This window comes from Chiloscyllium punctatum, chromosome 19 (genome assembly GCF_047496795.1).
Source record: "Chiloscyllium punctatum isolate Juve2018m chromosome 19, sChiPun1.3, whole genome shotgun sequence".
Taxonomy (NCBI): Eukaryota; Metazoa; Chordata; class Chondrichthyes; order Orectolobiformes; family Hemiscylliidae; genus Chiloscyllium; species Chiloscyllium punctatum.
Window position 1 is genome coordinate 52,723,698 of NC_092757.1, and position 15,104 is coordinate 52,738,801.

Below are 15,104 nucleotides of genomic sequence, written 5' to 3' on the forward strand. Positions count from 1 at the left end.
GGGTCATGAGTCTTTAGAACTCTTCCCCACAGAATATTAGAGGCCGAGTCATTGAATACTTTCATGATAGAAATAAATAGATTTTTGACTAACAAGGGAGTCAAAGGTAGTTGGGGGCTGGCAGGATTGTGAGGTCACAATCAGAGCTACCATCATCTTATTAAATGTTGGAACAATCCCATGTGACTGACTGGCCTACTCCTGCTCCTAATTTGTAAGTTTGTATGATAAACCAGTGTAAGACCCATAACCATGTGGAGCGAATACTCCAAAGCACAATACAAACATGTGGGATTTAGCTGTAGTAGCGTTGATCTGCCTTAGGATACGCTGTTCATTTCTCTATGCTTTCTTGGACTTTTTTGGAAAAAAAACTTCCATTTTCATTTCCAAAAAGCAATGTGACCAGGAAAAAGAATACATGAGCTGATTTGAAATGGGATTCCTTGTGCATTCCAAACCTAAATACCCTTCCCCAAATATCCTCCACTTCTCAGCATCCAGACTTCCTTGAGATTCCAGTATTTCTGCCATTACCAGTGAAAATTTGATGGTTCCACTGTCGGCCGTGTTTGATAACCCTGAGCATGTGATCCTTACCAGTTCCATAGTGCGAGGGAGGGGTGTGACTATGAAAAGCAAAAGGGAATTTCAGGGAGAAAAGAAAGCAACTGGTACTTATAATCACTGTCCATGCAAACCTCTCAGAACAAGCTTCCCATGACCCCAACAGCCCTAAGGGAACTGCCACCAGTCTGATTCTAGTCTATGTTAACACCAGTTCTTGTGCTCACATCAACTTCATCTTTAACAGTAGTCCCAGCATTAAATAAAAAGAAGTATTGCCATTTTCAGTACAGCTGGTGCCTGAACCAAATTTTTTTCACATCATGTTTATGTCTTTTGCAACTCACTTTAAATCTATGCCCTCTTCTCGCTCCTCTTATGTGTGCAACGGCTTCTACCTGTTTACTCTATCCAGTTGCCTTATGATTTTAAAGGCCTCTAACAGATCATGTCGTTTTTTTGCCTCTATGAAGCACAGTGCCTTCAATCTACCAATCTACCCTCCAGCTTAATAATACTCTTTCTATAACAGGAAGACACAATACTGGACACAATACTGCAGAAGAATTATGTAATATATAAAAGTCTTTTTTTGTTTTATCTCCTGCAATCTCTTAAAACAAAGGGCTCCATGTCATCTCAACTGATCTTAGTTTCTGTGCTTTTGATACCCTAAACCATGGCCTGACACTCAGAGGCTTGAGTTACCTGAGCTCAGAACAGTTCAGACGTAGGTGGAATTAGACTGGAGGGACAGTGGGGTGGGGTGCAGATGTGAAGCAGTTAAGATGGGATTTCCTGGACATGTCAGTGAGTGTGCAGAGTGTGGTAAATAAGGTTCAGTGAGCTAAAGTACACGAGTGACTGTGATTCAGCAATAATAAGAGATCTGCTTCAGAGACAGGAGGAATTGAAAACGTAATATTGTGAGGTGACAAGGTGTTTGGGAAAGATGGGAGAGGACAAAGAAAGACAACTGTCTCAAATGTGTACCGAGGAACCCTCTCTGATTACTCGGTGTGCTTCCAGGTGAATGAGGAAGGAAGATGTGCTGGATTCTGATCAGTGGGACAAGTGGAGCATGTTATACTGCTTGGGCGGAGTATTTCGGGAATCATGATCTTAAGAGGACAAGATGTAACCAAGCATAAAAATGCTCAAATGGATGAGACCAAACCTCAGTGAGTTGAACAGGATTCTGATGCTGGTGTATTGGAATTAAACGTTGGTAACGAAGCAAGAAATTCAACAATGGGGACACTCAAAAAAGCATGGAGCATCGCGTTCAGTTAGGCACACTCTCGAGGGAGTGAGAGAAAGGCAGTCGAGCCTGGAGTCCCCTGGAAAGTTAATTAAATAAAGGATAAACAGGGGTTTTATGGTAAATAGATAACATGGTACAGAAGAAACCCAGTATGGAAAATGCGAACAGAGAACAAAAGGGAAAGAGATAGGCCAACATAAAAGAAAACACAAAATTTTATTTTTACAAATTAATAAATTGTAAATAAACAAATAGTTAAAAGGAATTTTGGACCCATTATAAATCAGGAGATCACCTTGCAGGGGAATAGCAGAAGTACAAAATGAATCCCACACATTTGTAGTTTCAAAGTTTGCACCTTTTTTTGAGATGGGATGCTAATTGACAAACTAAAATGGAAAATTGAGAAAGCAAAGTGACTGGCATGTTTTCTAAGCAAACTATGATTGAAATGGAGATTTGGAAGCCAGAACCTCTGAGGAGACTGACCATACGACATAGGAGCAGAATTAGGCCATTCATCCCCAATCATGGCTGATGTGTTTCTCAGCCTCATTCTCCTGCCTTCTGCCTCTATCAGTCAGTCCCAGGGCAGGTACATGTGGCAGGAATAAAAGAACGTCTGCAGATACTGGAAAATTAAAACAAAAACCGAAGCATATGCAGATATATTTTATTTCAAATTTCAAAACCACTTCTTTAACAGTCAGAGCAGTCAATCAATGTAATAACTGCAAATCCAGGCAGAACATTTTGCTTTACGTTTCAATGCAGTGAGGCACTTCTTTCAATGGAAAAAAATACTATAATGCATAATGAACTTACATAATGGTGATCAACTTCCCTTCTCTGGACAGATCCCTTTGAATCACTGCACAACAAATACATCTACATTACACCATACTGCTAACAACGAAAGTTGAAGGTGTTAATACATTTTACACGTGCTTTTCAGAATATTCCCAAATTCTCAGCAAGCTGAACCTGGTTGTCATGAAGTCTCAAAGAGGAAATGCATTTTTTCTTCATTTAGGACTTTCAAAACCCACACCAACACAGGAAAATTGTGTGAAGGAGGAAATGAGCTTTTTCCTATTGCCCTCACAATGGGGTTTCTGAGCTTGGAAAAGGTGCATGAGCACTTTTCATCCCCTACCATCCTGAACAATGAAACAGCAGCAATAAAACAAAACTGCGTTCAATGTTCCATGACCTGATTTATGCCTCCATTGGAAGATGAAAATCCAGCCCAAGTCTAAAGTTATTATTGTATGTGATATGAATGATCTAATCGAGTTATATCATGTTTTACATGAAAGTAGAATTAGCATTATGAAATCTGATCTTAAATTTAACTGGTAACAGTATTGATGTATCGATGTTTACCATAACAAGACCAGGTCTAATAGTCTATTGTTAATTTGACATGATTGTTATGAATGTGAACCACAAATGGAATGAGGTACAGATCACCCATGATCTGATTGACTTAATGTCCTTACACCTGTTTCTTTGATCCTGTATTTGTTTCTTTTTCCTGCATTAAGTGTCCTCTGAACTATGTCTGTTCTACTGTCTAGGTGTAGACAGCTGGATGTGCCTGAGTGAAATTGACCCAGATGAGGAGGTCCAAGGGGAGATCCACCTTCGGATCGAGGTCTGCGGAGAGAGCTCAATGCGAAAGCTGCGTTGCCATGTGTTTGAAGCAAGGTAGGGAATGTTCATTGAAGACCTTCTTAAAATGCTGCAACCCATTTACTGTAAAGACACCCACAAAGGGAGTTCCAGGGTTTTAACCCAGTGACACTGAAAGAACATGCAATAAATTTCCTAGTGTGGATGGATTGTGATTTGCAGTTGGTGGTGTTCCCATGCTTCTGCTGCTCTTGTTCTTCTAGATGGTAGAGATCCTGGATTTGAAAGACCCTTGGGTGAATTATTTTGCATATCGTGCAGGCAGTACACACTGATGCCACTGTGCATCTTTGATGAAGGCTAAGAATGTCGATGGTAATGCGTGATGTTCTCATCAAGTGGGCTTCTTTGTCCTGGATGGTGTCAAGCTTCTTGAGTGTTGTTGGAGCTGCACTCATCCAGACAAGTGGGGAGCATTCCATCACGCTGCTGACTTTTACATGGCAGACAGCCATTGGGGAGTCAGGAGGTGAGTTACTTGTTGCAGACTTCCTCGCCTCTGAACTGCTTTAGTATTACAGTACTTACATGGAAGGTCTCGTTCACTTTCTGGTCAAGGTAATCCCCAGGAAGTTGAAAGTCAAGGATTCTGTGATGGTAGCACCATTGAATGTCAATGTTAGATTCTCTTTTTCTTGCTGAAAGTTCACCAATTCATCATAAGTTAGCACCCACAACTCCATGAGCCCTGTCTTGTATATGCTCATTTTGTGTGGCACTTATTGATTGCCTTTTGAAAATCAATGTTTACCACATCCACTGGTTATCAAACTTGATTTGTCTTTAGTAAGTTCATGTCAACTTGTTTTAGTCATACTTTGCTAAGAAAGTCATAACAATGGACTTAATGGAGCAATAAATTCCGGCGTATTCTCAAGGACTTATATCAAGCTAATTGGTTTGTTGTTGCCTGTTTTCTCTCATCTTCCTTTAATGACAGTATCACATGGTAATTTCTGGAGTTGAGGAAAATTTTGAAAAGTTATACTCATCCCATCCACTATCTGTGCAACTGTCTCTTTCAAACCTTAGGGTGCAGGCCTTCATGTCCTATAGGGTTTTGTCAGGAATTAATCCTCCAGTACCATTTTTCTGCTGATATTAGTTATGTTAATTTACTCACTTTTATTAGCCCCAGGCTACCCACTCCATTCTGATGAGTCATTTGTGTCTTCCTCTGTAAAGGTTGACGCAAAATGTATGTCAAGTGTCTCTGCCATTTCCTCATTCTCCAGGATAATTTCTCCCCATCCCTTTAGCTATTCCATTAAAGTATATTTTCTAGTATTTGAGACGTGAGCTCATTTGCTTTTAACTCTTTTCCATGCAGGTGTTTTAGCAATTTCAGCTGTGTCACAGGCAAGTTAAGGGTGAATTTTCAGATTAATGGCTTCTGACATGGAGACTTGTCTGACTGGAAACAACATCTGAAAAATGCATACCTAAATTATTTTTAGAACATTTGTCTTGCCTGGGGAGATGGTGGTGTCATAGTATTATATCTCTGGTCAAGTATTCCAAGCATCTAGAGGTATAGCTTTGGTAAGATTGGTCCGAGTCCCACCAGTGTGGCTGGTCAAATTCCAAAGCATTTGATAAGATCTGGAATTGACAGCTAATCTCAGTAATGGTGATCATTATTGATCATGCTTCACTAATGCCCTTTAGTGAAGGAACCTGCTATCCATACCAAAGCTGATCTGCACTTGACTCCAAACTTACAGCAATGTGGTTGATTCTGAAATGGTCTGGGATGCCAGTCAGTTCAAGGGCAATTAGGAATGGGCAGTGAAGTTGACCTTACCACTGATACCCACATTTCATGAAATAACAAATCTTAAAGAATGTTTGATCCAGGATCACTTTTACAGAAATGTAAGTGATGGTGCTGAACATAAACTACTAACATTTTGCTATCTTTCAGTAATTTCATCCAATTTATATTTCTATTTTAAGCTGCATTTAAAATTGGTCAGTTCAGTTATTACTTGAATAGAACAAGATCAAAGGTTAGAAATTCTAATCTAAATACATTCTGATGCGAGCAGACCTCATATCAGTGTTACCCAAAGCTTTCCCACTGTGACCCCATTTTGAGCCTTGAAATTTATCGCGACTCATCAGTGAGGGGTTGGGGGTAGGATCTGGGAGAGTGGCAATGGGAAAGGCCTGTGACAGTAAGGTGGGAGGGCCTGTCAGATTAGGAGCATGGCAGCTATAACGTGGTCAGAGCAGCCGTTACTGTCTTGAAGCTGACACCGAAATCTGAGCTTGTGACCCCTTCTGTGTCTTCACCCTCACTTTAGTAAGCCCTGCCTTACTAATTGGTTAAGCCTAAGTCACATACAGAAGCAGCACACACAGCAAGGCAGCACAAGTACATTTTGACAACCATGTGTTCAATTTACCAACTGGGTTCAAGGTTTGGTAGAATTTGAGCTGTGTCATGGCATATCCAAGTCTGACACCAAACTGACTCGACATATATCTCTCACTCATCCACTGGTGCTGGGGAAATATCCCGAAATTCTCTACCTGCTCCCATTGAGTATATCGCCTGGTTGCAGTGGTTCCAAATGAAAGCTCACTGTCACCTTTCCAAGAGATAATTAATAAATGCCAATTACCAATGTTGTCTACATCCTGAGGCTGATTACACAAGGAAATTCACTTTTGGCCTGAGTTCAAATGATGACTTATGAATGCACACTAAAATGTGATTCAAGTCCTACTCAGTTATGAGGTGAAGATTCGGGACTTGGAAGCTTTGGAGTCTAAATGCAAACTCCATCATGTACTGATCTTTCCCTCAGTTCCAGTTGCCTTAATTCATTCATAGCAGTAGCAGACAACTGAAAGAGCAGATCCGTTCCTTTACATTTCTAGCTATTTCAGAAGTGCCTGATTTGGAGGAACAAATCTCAGAGTCAGTTGTTTGTAATTCAACACTGCTGTCTCAAGACACTTAGCTTGTCGTGAAATGAACTAGAGATCTGATTCCGTGAGCCCTGCATGAGGGCTGCCCATCCTGACAGGCATCAGACTGACTGCACATAAAATCCAGGGAATAATCAGCAGGTATTTATTCTATTAAAATCCAGAAGTCAAGTGATTGCTGACTTAATTACAATGAAGTTCAGCAATGTTCACTTCATTCTCTGTCAGATTTTAAGGCATGAAATGAGGTGATGAAACAAAGAAGATGTGACATTTTAGTGGCAGTGATGTGTGCACTCTGAGCAGTAATGAAAGTACGTTTTGAAAAATAAAGCATGTATGAATGGTCTACATTAGATATCTTACCTATAAAACGGTCTTAAGTGGGTGGATTATCAAATACAAGGTTGACAATCTAATTGTTGGATCCATATATTGCTATTTCTTAGTTGAATGACCAGTTTAAAAGACAAGTCATGTGTGCTCTATCAAAGTTCACCTACTGCCAAATATCAGGCTGCATTTTTATCTTCTGTAGGTGAAGAGTTAGTTGTCCATCTATCCAATGTATTTAACATTTCCCATATTGAATTTACTAACTTACATCCTGTATCATCACTTTGCAAAGGAGATTCTTTGGAGGTGGGTATAGCCCAACTGGACTATATCAACATCTTCCATAGTGTTTTGTTGTCATTCTAACACACTGTCATCACCAGACTGTAAAATTCAATGTTCAATGAGATGACTCACCTCTCAGCCATTTGATGTCTGCCAGACCTTTCAAGATGATGGTTCTGCCCTCTTCCGAGTGGAAGTCTCACTGCTGAGAGCTGCTGACCAATCAGAGGGCCCACAGACCTCTTGGCCCACAGCGCCATTTGGAGCAGTGGCTCCTGATGGAACTGCAGCCAGTCGTGAAGAGGGGTGGTCGCTGTAACCTAGACTTAAAGGTAAATCCTGGTCTCACTGGGGCCATTTTGGCAGGTCCCAGTAAGATAGCTGGGTACTCTGATTGCCAGGATATTGGTTGAATAGGGGCCATCTTAGGAGGAACGTTACATTAATGGAAGTTGACTGGTGTTGGTGAGGCCATGGATGGGCACGGGGTTCCCAAAGAGGAAGCATTCCCCTTGCACAGACAACAGGCTTACCCTGATGGTTGGTGCTGAGCTCCTCTACTGTGAGTGAAATCCGAATAGTGACCGAAGGAGCCCCTTGTGGCCTTTAATTGATGCTTTAAAGGCATAAATTGGCCATGGCTGCCTGATGCCTCTTATTTACTACTAATAAAGATACAGTGAGAGCAGGGAGATGGTGGGGATAGTGCCACTGAGAGAGCACCCAATTTGATGCCCTCCCTGGGTGGCACGGTGGCTCAGTGGTTAGTACCGCTGCCTCACAGCGCCAGGAACCTGGGTTCAATTCCAGCCTCGGCAACTGTCTGCATGGAGTTTGCACATTCTCCCCATGTCTGCAAGGGTTAACTCTGGGTGCCCTGCTTTCTTCTCACAGTCCAAAGATGCGCAGGTTAGGCTAAATTGCCCAAAGTATTCAGGGATGTGTAGGTTTGGTGCATTAGTTAGAGGTAAATGTAGAGTAGTAGGGCAATTGGGTCTGGGTGGGTTACTGTTCAGAGAGTCGGTGTGGACTTGTTGGACCAAATGGCCTGTTTCCATACTGTAGGGATTCTATATATATATATTCTGGTTGCCAATCAAGACAGCCTTGTGAACACTGTAAAATTCCAATAATGTTTTCTATCAACTGAATGCTTTTCGTAAAAATAAATTTGCCGGTTTTTGTTTTAAATTCAGTAACTGTCCAAAGCGCCAAATTAAAGTTTTGAACAATTTTAAAACATTCAAATAAAATTATATATTTCTCAGTCATGTGATCTTTGTATAAACCTTAAAGTTATCTGCGTCTTTTAATGCACCTGTTATGGCTTGGCTTTGAGACTTAAGACCAACTAAAAATCCTCAGTATTTTAATGTCAATTGAACTTTCAGCAGTTTCTGAGCAGGTACAGTTTTCTGTATCATCCCTTGTGTTTCGACTCCAGTAACTCTTCATTGCCTCTAAATTGAAGACTTACTGAACTGGAAAGTTAACTGTTTCTCTCACCACAGATGTTGCCAGACCTGGTGAGTTTCTCCAGCACTACTTGTTTTTCTTTCAGATTTCCAGCTTCCACAGTAGTTTTGCTTTTATTTAGTGTGGGTTGAAGGGGAGAAATGCCCTCTCAGACATATTCGTGCACTTGTTTTGCTGTTTCCAAAAGACCTCTTGGTAAAATGGAAATCAGATTCTGTCAGCTTTATTCAGGTTAATAGTTTGGCTTTGGGAAAATTACTTTCTAAGAATGCTGTTACCTACCACAAACTGTCGGCAGACACTGTGATTACTGCTGTCTGGGGTTGTGACCTCATTGTTTGGCTTTCTGTCCAGTGGTGGTGCGCTCACAGTTTAGTTGAAATTGGCCCTTGAAAAGTTCGGAATCCCCGAGCTAATTGTTAAACATTCATCCTTGAAAATTGGGTGTGTGGTGTTTGCATTGCTGACATTTATTGCCCCTCCTTAGTTGTCCTGAGAACACAAGTTATAATTTTGAATGAATGCATGTAGCAGAATCACAGAATTGTTACAGTGCTGAAAGAGGTCATCATGCTTGTACTGGCTTTTCAAACAATGATTATTACCGATTGACAATCTCCCGTACCCTTTTAAACTATATCTATCTAAATAATCATCCAATGCCCACTTGAATGCTCAATTGAACGTACTTCCACCACATTTCCAGGCAGTGCATTCCACATTAAGTTTTTCTCTCACATCATCTTTGCTTCTTTTGCCTGTGTCCTCTTGTTCTTGATCTTCTTAAGAGCTGGAACAGTTTCTCCCTATCTACCCTATCCTGGTTTTGAATATCTCTTTTAAATCACCACCTAGCTTTCTTCTCTCTGTACGGTGGCTCAGAGGTTAGTACTGCTGCCTCACAAAGCCAGGGACCTGGGTTTGTTTCCATTCTTGGGCAGCAGTCTGTATGGGTTTCCTTTGGGATGGTGCTCCAGTTACCTCCCACAGTCCAGAGATGTGCAGGCTAGGTGGATTGGCCAAGCTAAATTGCGAATGGTGTTCAGGGATCTGCAGGCTGGGTGAATTAGCCATAGGAAATGCAGGGCAGTAGAATGGGGGGGGGGGGGGGGGGTGGGGGGGGGTGGGGGGGGGGGGGGGGGGGCGGGAGGGGGGGGGGTGTTGGTCTGTGTGGGATGTTCTTTGGAGGGTCAGTGTGATCTTGATACACTGAGTGGCCTGCTTCCATGCTGTAGAGATTCTATGAAGGGGAACAATTCAACTTCGTGAAAAAATACTTGTGTCTTGCACCCTTCATTAGGAATGTGCAGAGCTGACTTCAGTTGGTTGCTGAGTCTGGGATGAGGTGTTGAAGTGTAAAAATTAGAGCTGAATCTTTTAGGAGTGAAATCACTGCCACACACAAATGGCAATAGAAATGTGGGACTCTTTACCCAAAGAACAATTCTCAAATTCTGTGAATACTGGAAATCTGAAATACGGTTGATGCTGTATCAGTTGCCAGTTTTAAACCAGAGCGATAATTTCTTGTTTACCAAAACTTTTAAGGGAAGTGTGTAAAACTGTATCAATGGAGTTGGGTTCCAGGTCAGCTGTGATCTAACTGAATGGTAGAACAGGCAGGATGGGGTGAATAGCCTTGTATGTTCAAAGTCTGTTTAGATGGTTCGGGGAAGGACAGGTTGTGACTCCCTAATTTGACCACCTTGTCCTTTGCCAAGTCAAAACATTTCCCAGATCATGAGGGGTCACATGTTAGGATCAGAACGGGAGTTTTTTAAGGACATTTCCTTGTCTATTCTTGCCTCCTCTTCTCCTGTATCTGAAGGACCTGATCCATACAGCAAACATCTGATGGTGACTCTTGATTCAACTATGAAATTATTGTATTTGTACAGGCATTTGTACAGGCCTGGTGACAACTCTCATTGCCTACTTTCTTGCAGCTCAGTTTGTCTAATATATTTTGGTCTGTCTTTGAGAGTTACTCTTGTATCATGCACGCAAGAGTGACTTCTTGTGAGGTCCACAGAGCATACAGTTATCTATACCAGAGGATCTAAATCTGGGAGGTACAGCCCCGTCCCTAATGGAAACAATGTTGGTAACTTGGGGCTCAGAAAAGAGGACCTTTATCTAATCGAAGATTTAAATATTGAGGGTGCTTCAACCAGCTTAGTGCTGCTCACCTTCAAGTCTTTGCCTGGTTGCGAAACACCTGTTAAAGCCCAGTCAACAATGGGAATAATGGGTGCTCCAAGGTACTGGGTCTGCAGCCCATGCCTTTTACTCTCGAAAGCTCTGCATTCCTCTGGGAGAATGGACAGGAGAATCTGCCTTCATAAGTGATATTCCTGTCAGTCTATGAGGTAATAGTGTGTGTCAGATGATAGGGTACCGCATTAAAATAAGAGTTTAGTATGATTTTGCCTCCCCAGAGATTGACTGTATTTTTGTGATGCAATGTCAGTAGCCTGGCATCATTTCCTTTGTGGATATCAGAGAAGGTGATGGGTAAAAAGGCCCTCATGTATTGTTAGATAAAGACACAACACCACCCATGTTGTTTGTATTGATTATTGACTAGACATGGAAAATAGACCTTCTGGTCTCAATGAATGCAATATTCCATCAGATGCTAGTCTGCAAACCTTTGGAGAATAATATGTCAAGGGACTATCCAAGGGAACAGACTTCTTTAGAGCACAACTTGTATAATGAGATTAAGTTAATTAACAATCTCATGGAGAGGGACCCTCTGGGGAAGAGTGATCATAATATGAAGAATCTCATATTAAGTTTGAGAATTATGTAATTAGAAACTAGAGTCATAAATTTTGATAAAGTCAATTATGGTATTTTAAGGGGCAAATTAGGTCGATTAGCTGTGATAAATTGTCCCTAGTGTCCAGGGACATGCAGGCTAGATGGGTTGACCATAGTAAAATGTGGGGTTACAGGATAGGGTGGAGGCCTGGGTCTAGGTGGAATACTGTTTGGAGGGTCGGTGCAGATTGATGGGCTGAATGGCCTTTTTCCGCACTGTAGGGATTCTGTGATACAAATCCAAAGCTCAGTCCACTTTAAATGTTACCAAAGCACCAACCTCTGCTTCATCACTGCAGCCAATAGGACTGAATACCCGACCTAATAGCTATCCGACCCGGTGAAGCTGATGAACATTTCTCTGTCAAATTGGTTCAACTCCCATCATAGCAGTTTGAGGATTTGAATTCAGTCCTTAAAATGTCTGGAAATAAGAAAACTGAAGTCAGTAAAAGTGGCCAGGAAGGTGCAAAATTTTTGGAAACTAAACAGTTCACTAACATCCTTCAGGAGAGAAAACCTCTTTCCCTTATCTGGTCTGGCTTAAATTTGTCTCCAATCCCACACCAAAATGGTTGACTCTTAACTTCCCTTTGAAGTGGTGTAGCCAGTTATTCATAAGCCGGATCATCACAAAGGTGGGTTAATTAGGAAGAGTCAGCGTGGATTTGTGAAGGGGAACTGAAGGGAATGCTGTTATTTCGTATAGCTGGACTTTCACAAGGCTTTTGATACAGTGCCGCACAACAGACTTCTGAGGACACTTATAGATCATGATATAAAAGGGACAATTGCAATGTGGATATAAAATTGGCTGTGTTAAGAAACCAAGAGTAAGTGGAGCTCCTCAGAAGTCAGTACTGTGTGTGACCTTTGCTTTTCCCAATATATATTAATGATCTGAATCTCCGTATTTGGGAGACAATTTCATAGGTTATAGATGACACAAACTTTGGAAGAAGCACAGTGTAGAACTCCAAAAGAACATTGACAAGTTAATGGAGCAGGTGGATTGGTGACAGATGAGGTTCAATGCAGAGAAATGCAATGTGATGTACTTTGGTAGGAAGAATATTGAAAGACAATATAACATAGGGTACAATTTTAAAAGGGGTGCAAGAGCAGAGGGATCTAGGTGTATATCTGCACAGATCATTGAAGGTGGCAGGACAGATGGAGAGAGCAGTTAATAAAGCACACAGTGTTCTCAGCTTTATTATTAGGGGCATAAAGTACAAGAATAAGGAAGTGATGTTGAACTTGTACAGGACACTTGTTAGCTGGAATGTTGTGTACAGTTATGGGCATCAGATTGTATAAAATATGTGAATGCATGAGAAAGAATGTAGAATGTTTATAAGAATTATAAGAATGTTCCCAGGAATGAGGAACATATGAAGACAAATTGAAGGAGATGGGACTAGTCAAACCAGTTTTGCACTGGATCTCCTCAGTTTGCCAGTAAGTGAGTTGGGTTCAAATTGCATCCGGTCTATCCCTGTCTAACACACACTCTCACAAACACACAATTTATCTCTCTCTCTCTGTCTCTAGGCTATTAATTCAGTGCTTTGAATTATTTTTACTGTTTTGAAATGCTGCCTTCTACAATCATGTTATTCATTCACTTTTGCATTGTGTCTATTTTAATTACAGTTTAAAAATGATAGCTTCAACTTACATTTGTATTGATGATCTTCCTGTTGTAAGAGTGACAGAGTTGTCAGTTGTAAATCAAGCTGCCTGAAGGTTAACGTTGCTCATGGATAGTTGGTCATTGGTGAACAGGGTGTGACATTTAGTTTAATAATTGGGAAGGATATGGATGCTCCCATTCCTCTGTCCCCTGAGAAAACATGCCCTCTATTGAACTTTAAATTCTTCACCTTCCTTTGCAAAAGTAATGCTCCATTTGAAGTCCTGTTGTCCCAGCCTGAGCAAAGCAGCATGACTTCCTGTTGATTGCCCACTGGTGCTTAGCTCACTATGATTAAAGAGCAGTTGTATTTTGTTGCAAGAGAATCGGATGTGGATAGAGAAAATAACTTATTCTGATCTGTACCACCCATTTATTTAAGTTCGTCGCCCCTCACTCCATTACTTTGTGGGCTGCAGGAGGGACTTGGTGCAGATGCCTTGACCAATCTGACACTCAAGTTCATGTGTTCTCACTCATTTTCTTGCTGCTCCTCCAATCACAGTCTGGTCCTCTCGTGCTCACTAGATTCATAGAGGCATAGAGATGTACAGCATGGAAACAGACCCTTCTGTCCAACTCATCCATGCCGACCAGATATCCTAACCTAATCTAGTCTCATTTGCTAGCACTTGGCCCATATCCCTCTAAATCCATCCTATTCATTACCCATCCAGATGCCTTTTAAATGTTGTCATTGTACCAACTTCCATCACTTCCTCTGGCAGCTCATTTCATACACACACCACCCTCTGCGTGAAACTGTCGCTCCTTAGATCCCTTTTATATCTTTCCCTTCTCACCCTAAACCTAAGCCCTTCAGTTCTGGATTCCCCCACCCCAGGAAAAAGACCTTGTCTATTCACCCTATTCATGCCTTTCATGATTGTATAAACCTCTATAAGGTCACCCCTCAGCCTCCGATGCTCCAGGGAAAACAGCCCCAGCCTATTCAACCTCTCCCTATAGCTCCAATCCTCCAACCCTGGCAACATCCTTGTAAATCTTTTCTGGACCCTTTCAAGTTTCACAACATCCTTCCGATAGGAGCGAGACTGGAATTGCCTAAAAGTGGCCTAAGCAATGTCCTGTACAACTGCAACATTTCCTCCCAACTCCTGTACTCAATGCTCTAACCAATAAAGGAAAGTATACCAAATGCCTTCTTCACTATCCTATCTACCTCTAGTGACTCTACTTTCAAGGAACTATGAATCTGTACTTCAAGGTCTCTTTGTTCATCAACTTTGTGAAGTTGATGTGCTGGAAGTTTTGGCAAACATTAAGATTGATAAATCCCCAGGGTCAGACCAGATTTATCCTACGCTGCTCCAGGAAGTGAGAAAGGAGATTGCTAAGTCGCTGGCAAAGATCTTTGCCTCCTCACTCTCCACAGGAGTCGTATTAGAGAATTGGAAGGAGGCAAATGTTGTTCCTCTTTTCAAGAAGGGTAACAGGGAAATACCTGGCAATTACAAACCAGTCAGTCTTACGTCTGTGGTCAGCAAGGTTTTGGAAAGATTTCTGAGGGATAGGATTTATGACCATTTGGAAAAGCATAGTGTGATTAAAGGCAGTCAGCATGGCTTTTGAGGAGCAGGTCTTGCCTCACAAATCTTATTGAGTTCTTTGATGAGGTGACAAGACAGGTACATGAAGGTTGAGCAGTGACTGTGGTGTATATGGACTTCAGCAAGGCATTTGACAATGTTCCCCATGGTAGGCTCATTCATAAAGTCAGGAGGTATGGGATACGGGGAGATTTAGCTATCTGGATTCAGAATTTGTTGGCTGACAGAAGGCAGAGAGTGGTTGTAGTTGGAAAGTATTCTGCCTGGAGGTCAGTGTTGAGTGGGGTCCCTCAGGGCACTGTTCTTGGGCCTCAGCTTATTGTAGTTTTTATAAATGACTTGGATGAGGAGGTTGAGGGGTGGGTTAGTAAATTTGCAGATGACACAAAGGTTGAAGGTACCATTGATGGTATCGAGGACTATTGAAGACTGCAGCATGACATAGGCAGGA

At 41.6% G+C, this 15,104-nt stretch overlaps 1 protein-coding gene across 2 annotated transcripts in view; it reads left to right on the forward strand.

Moving 5' to 3' along the window:
* The window catches only part of rasa4 (RAS p21 protein activator 4), a 255,322-nt gene that overhangs the window by 64,510 nt on the left and 175,708 nt on the right, over nt 1-15,104 (forward strand). For both annotated transcript variants that reach the window (XM_072589403.1, XM_072589404.1), the window contains one exon: nt 3,412-3,541. In XM_072589403.1, coding sequence (XP_072445504.1) covers nt 3,412-3,541 — 130 coding nt within the window. The remainder of the gene's footprint in view (nt 1-3,411; nt 3,542-15,104) is intronic.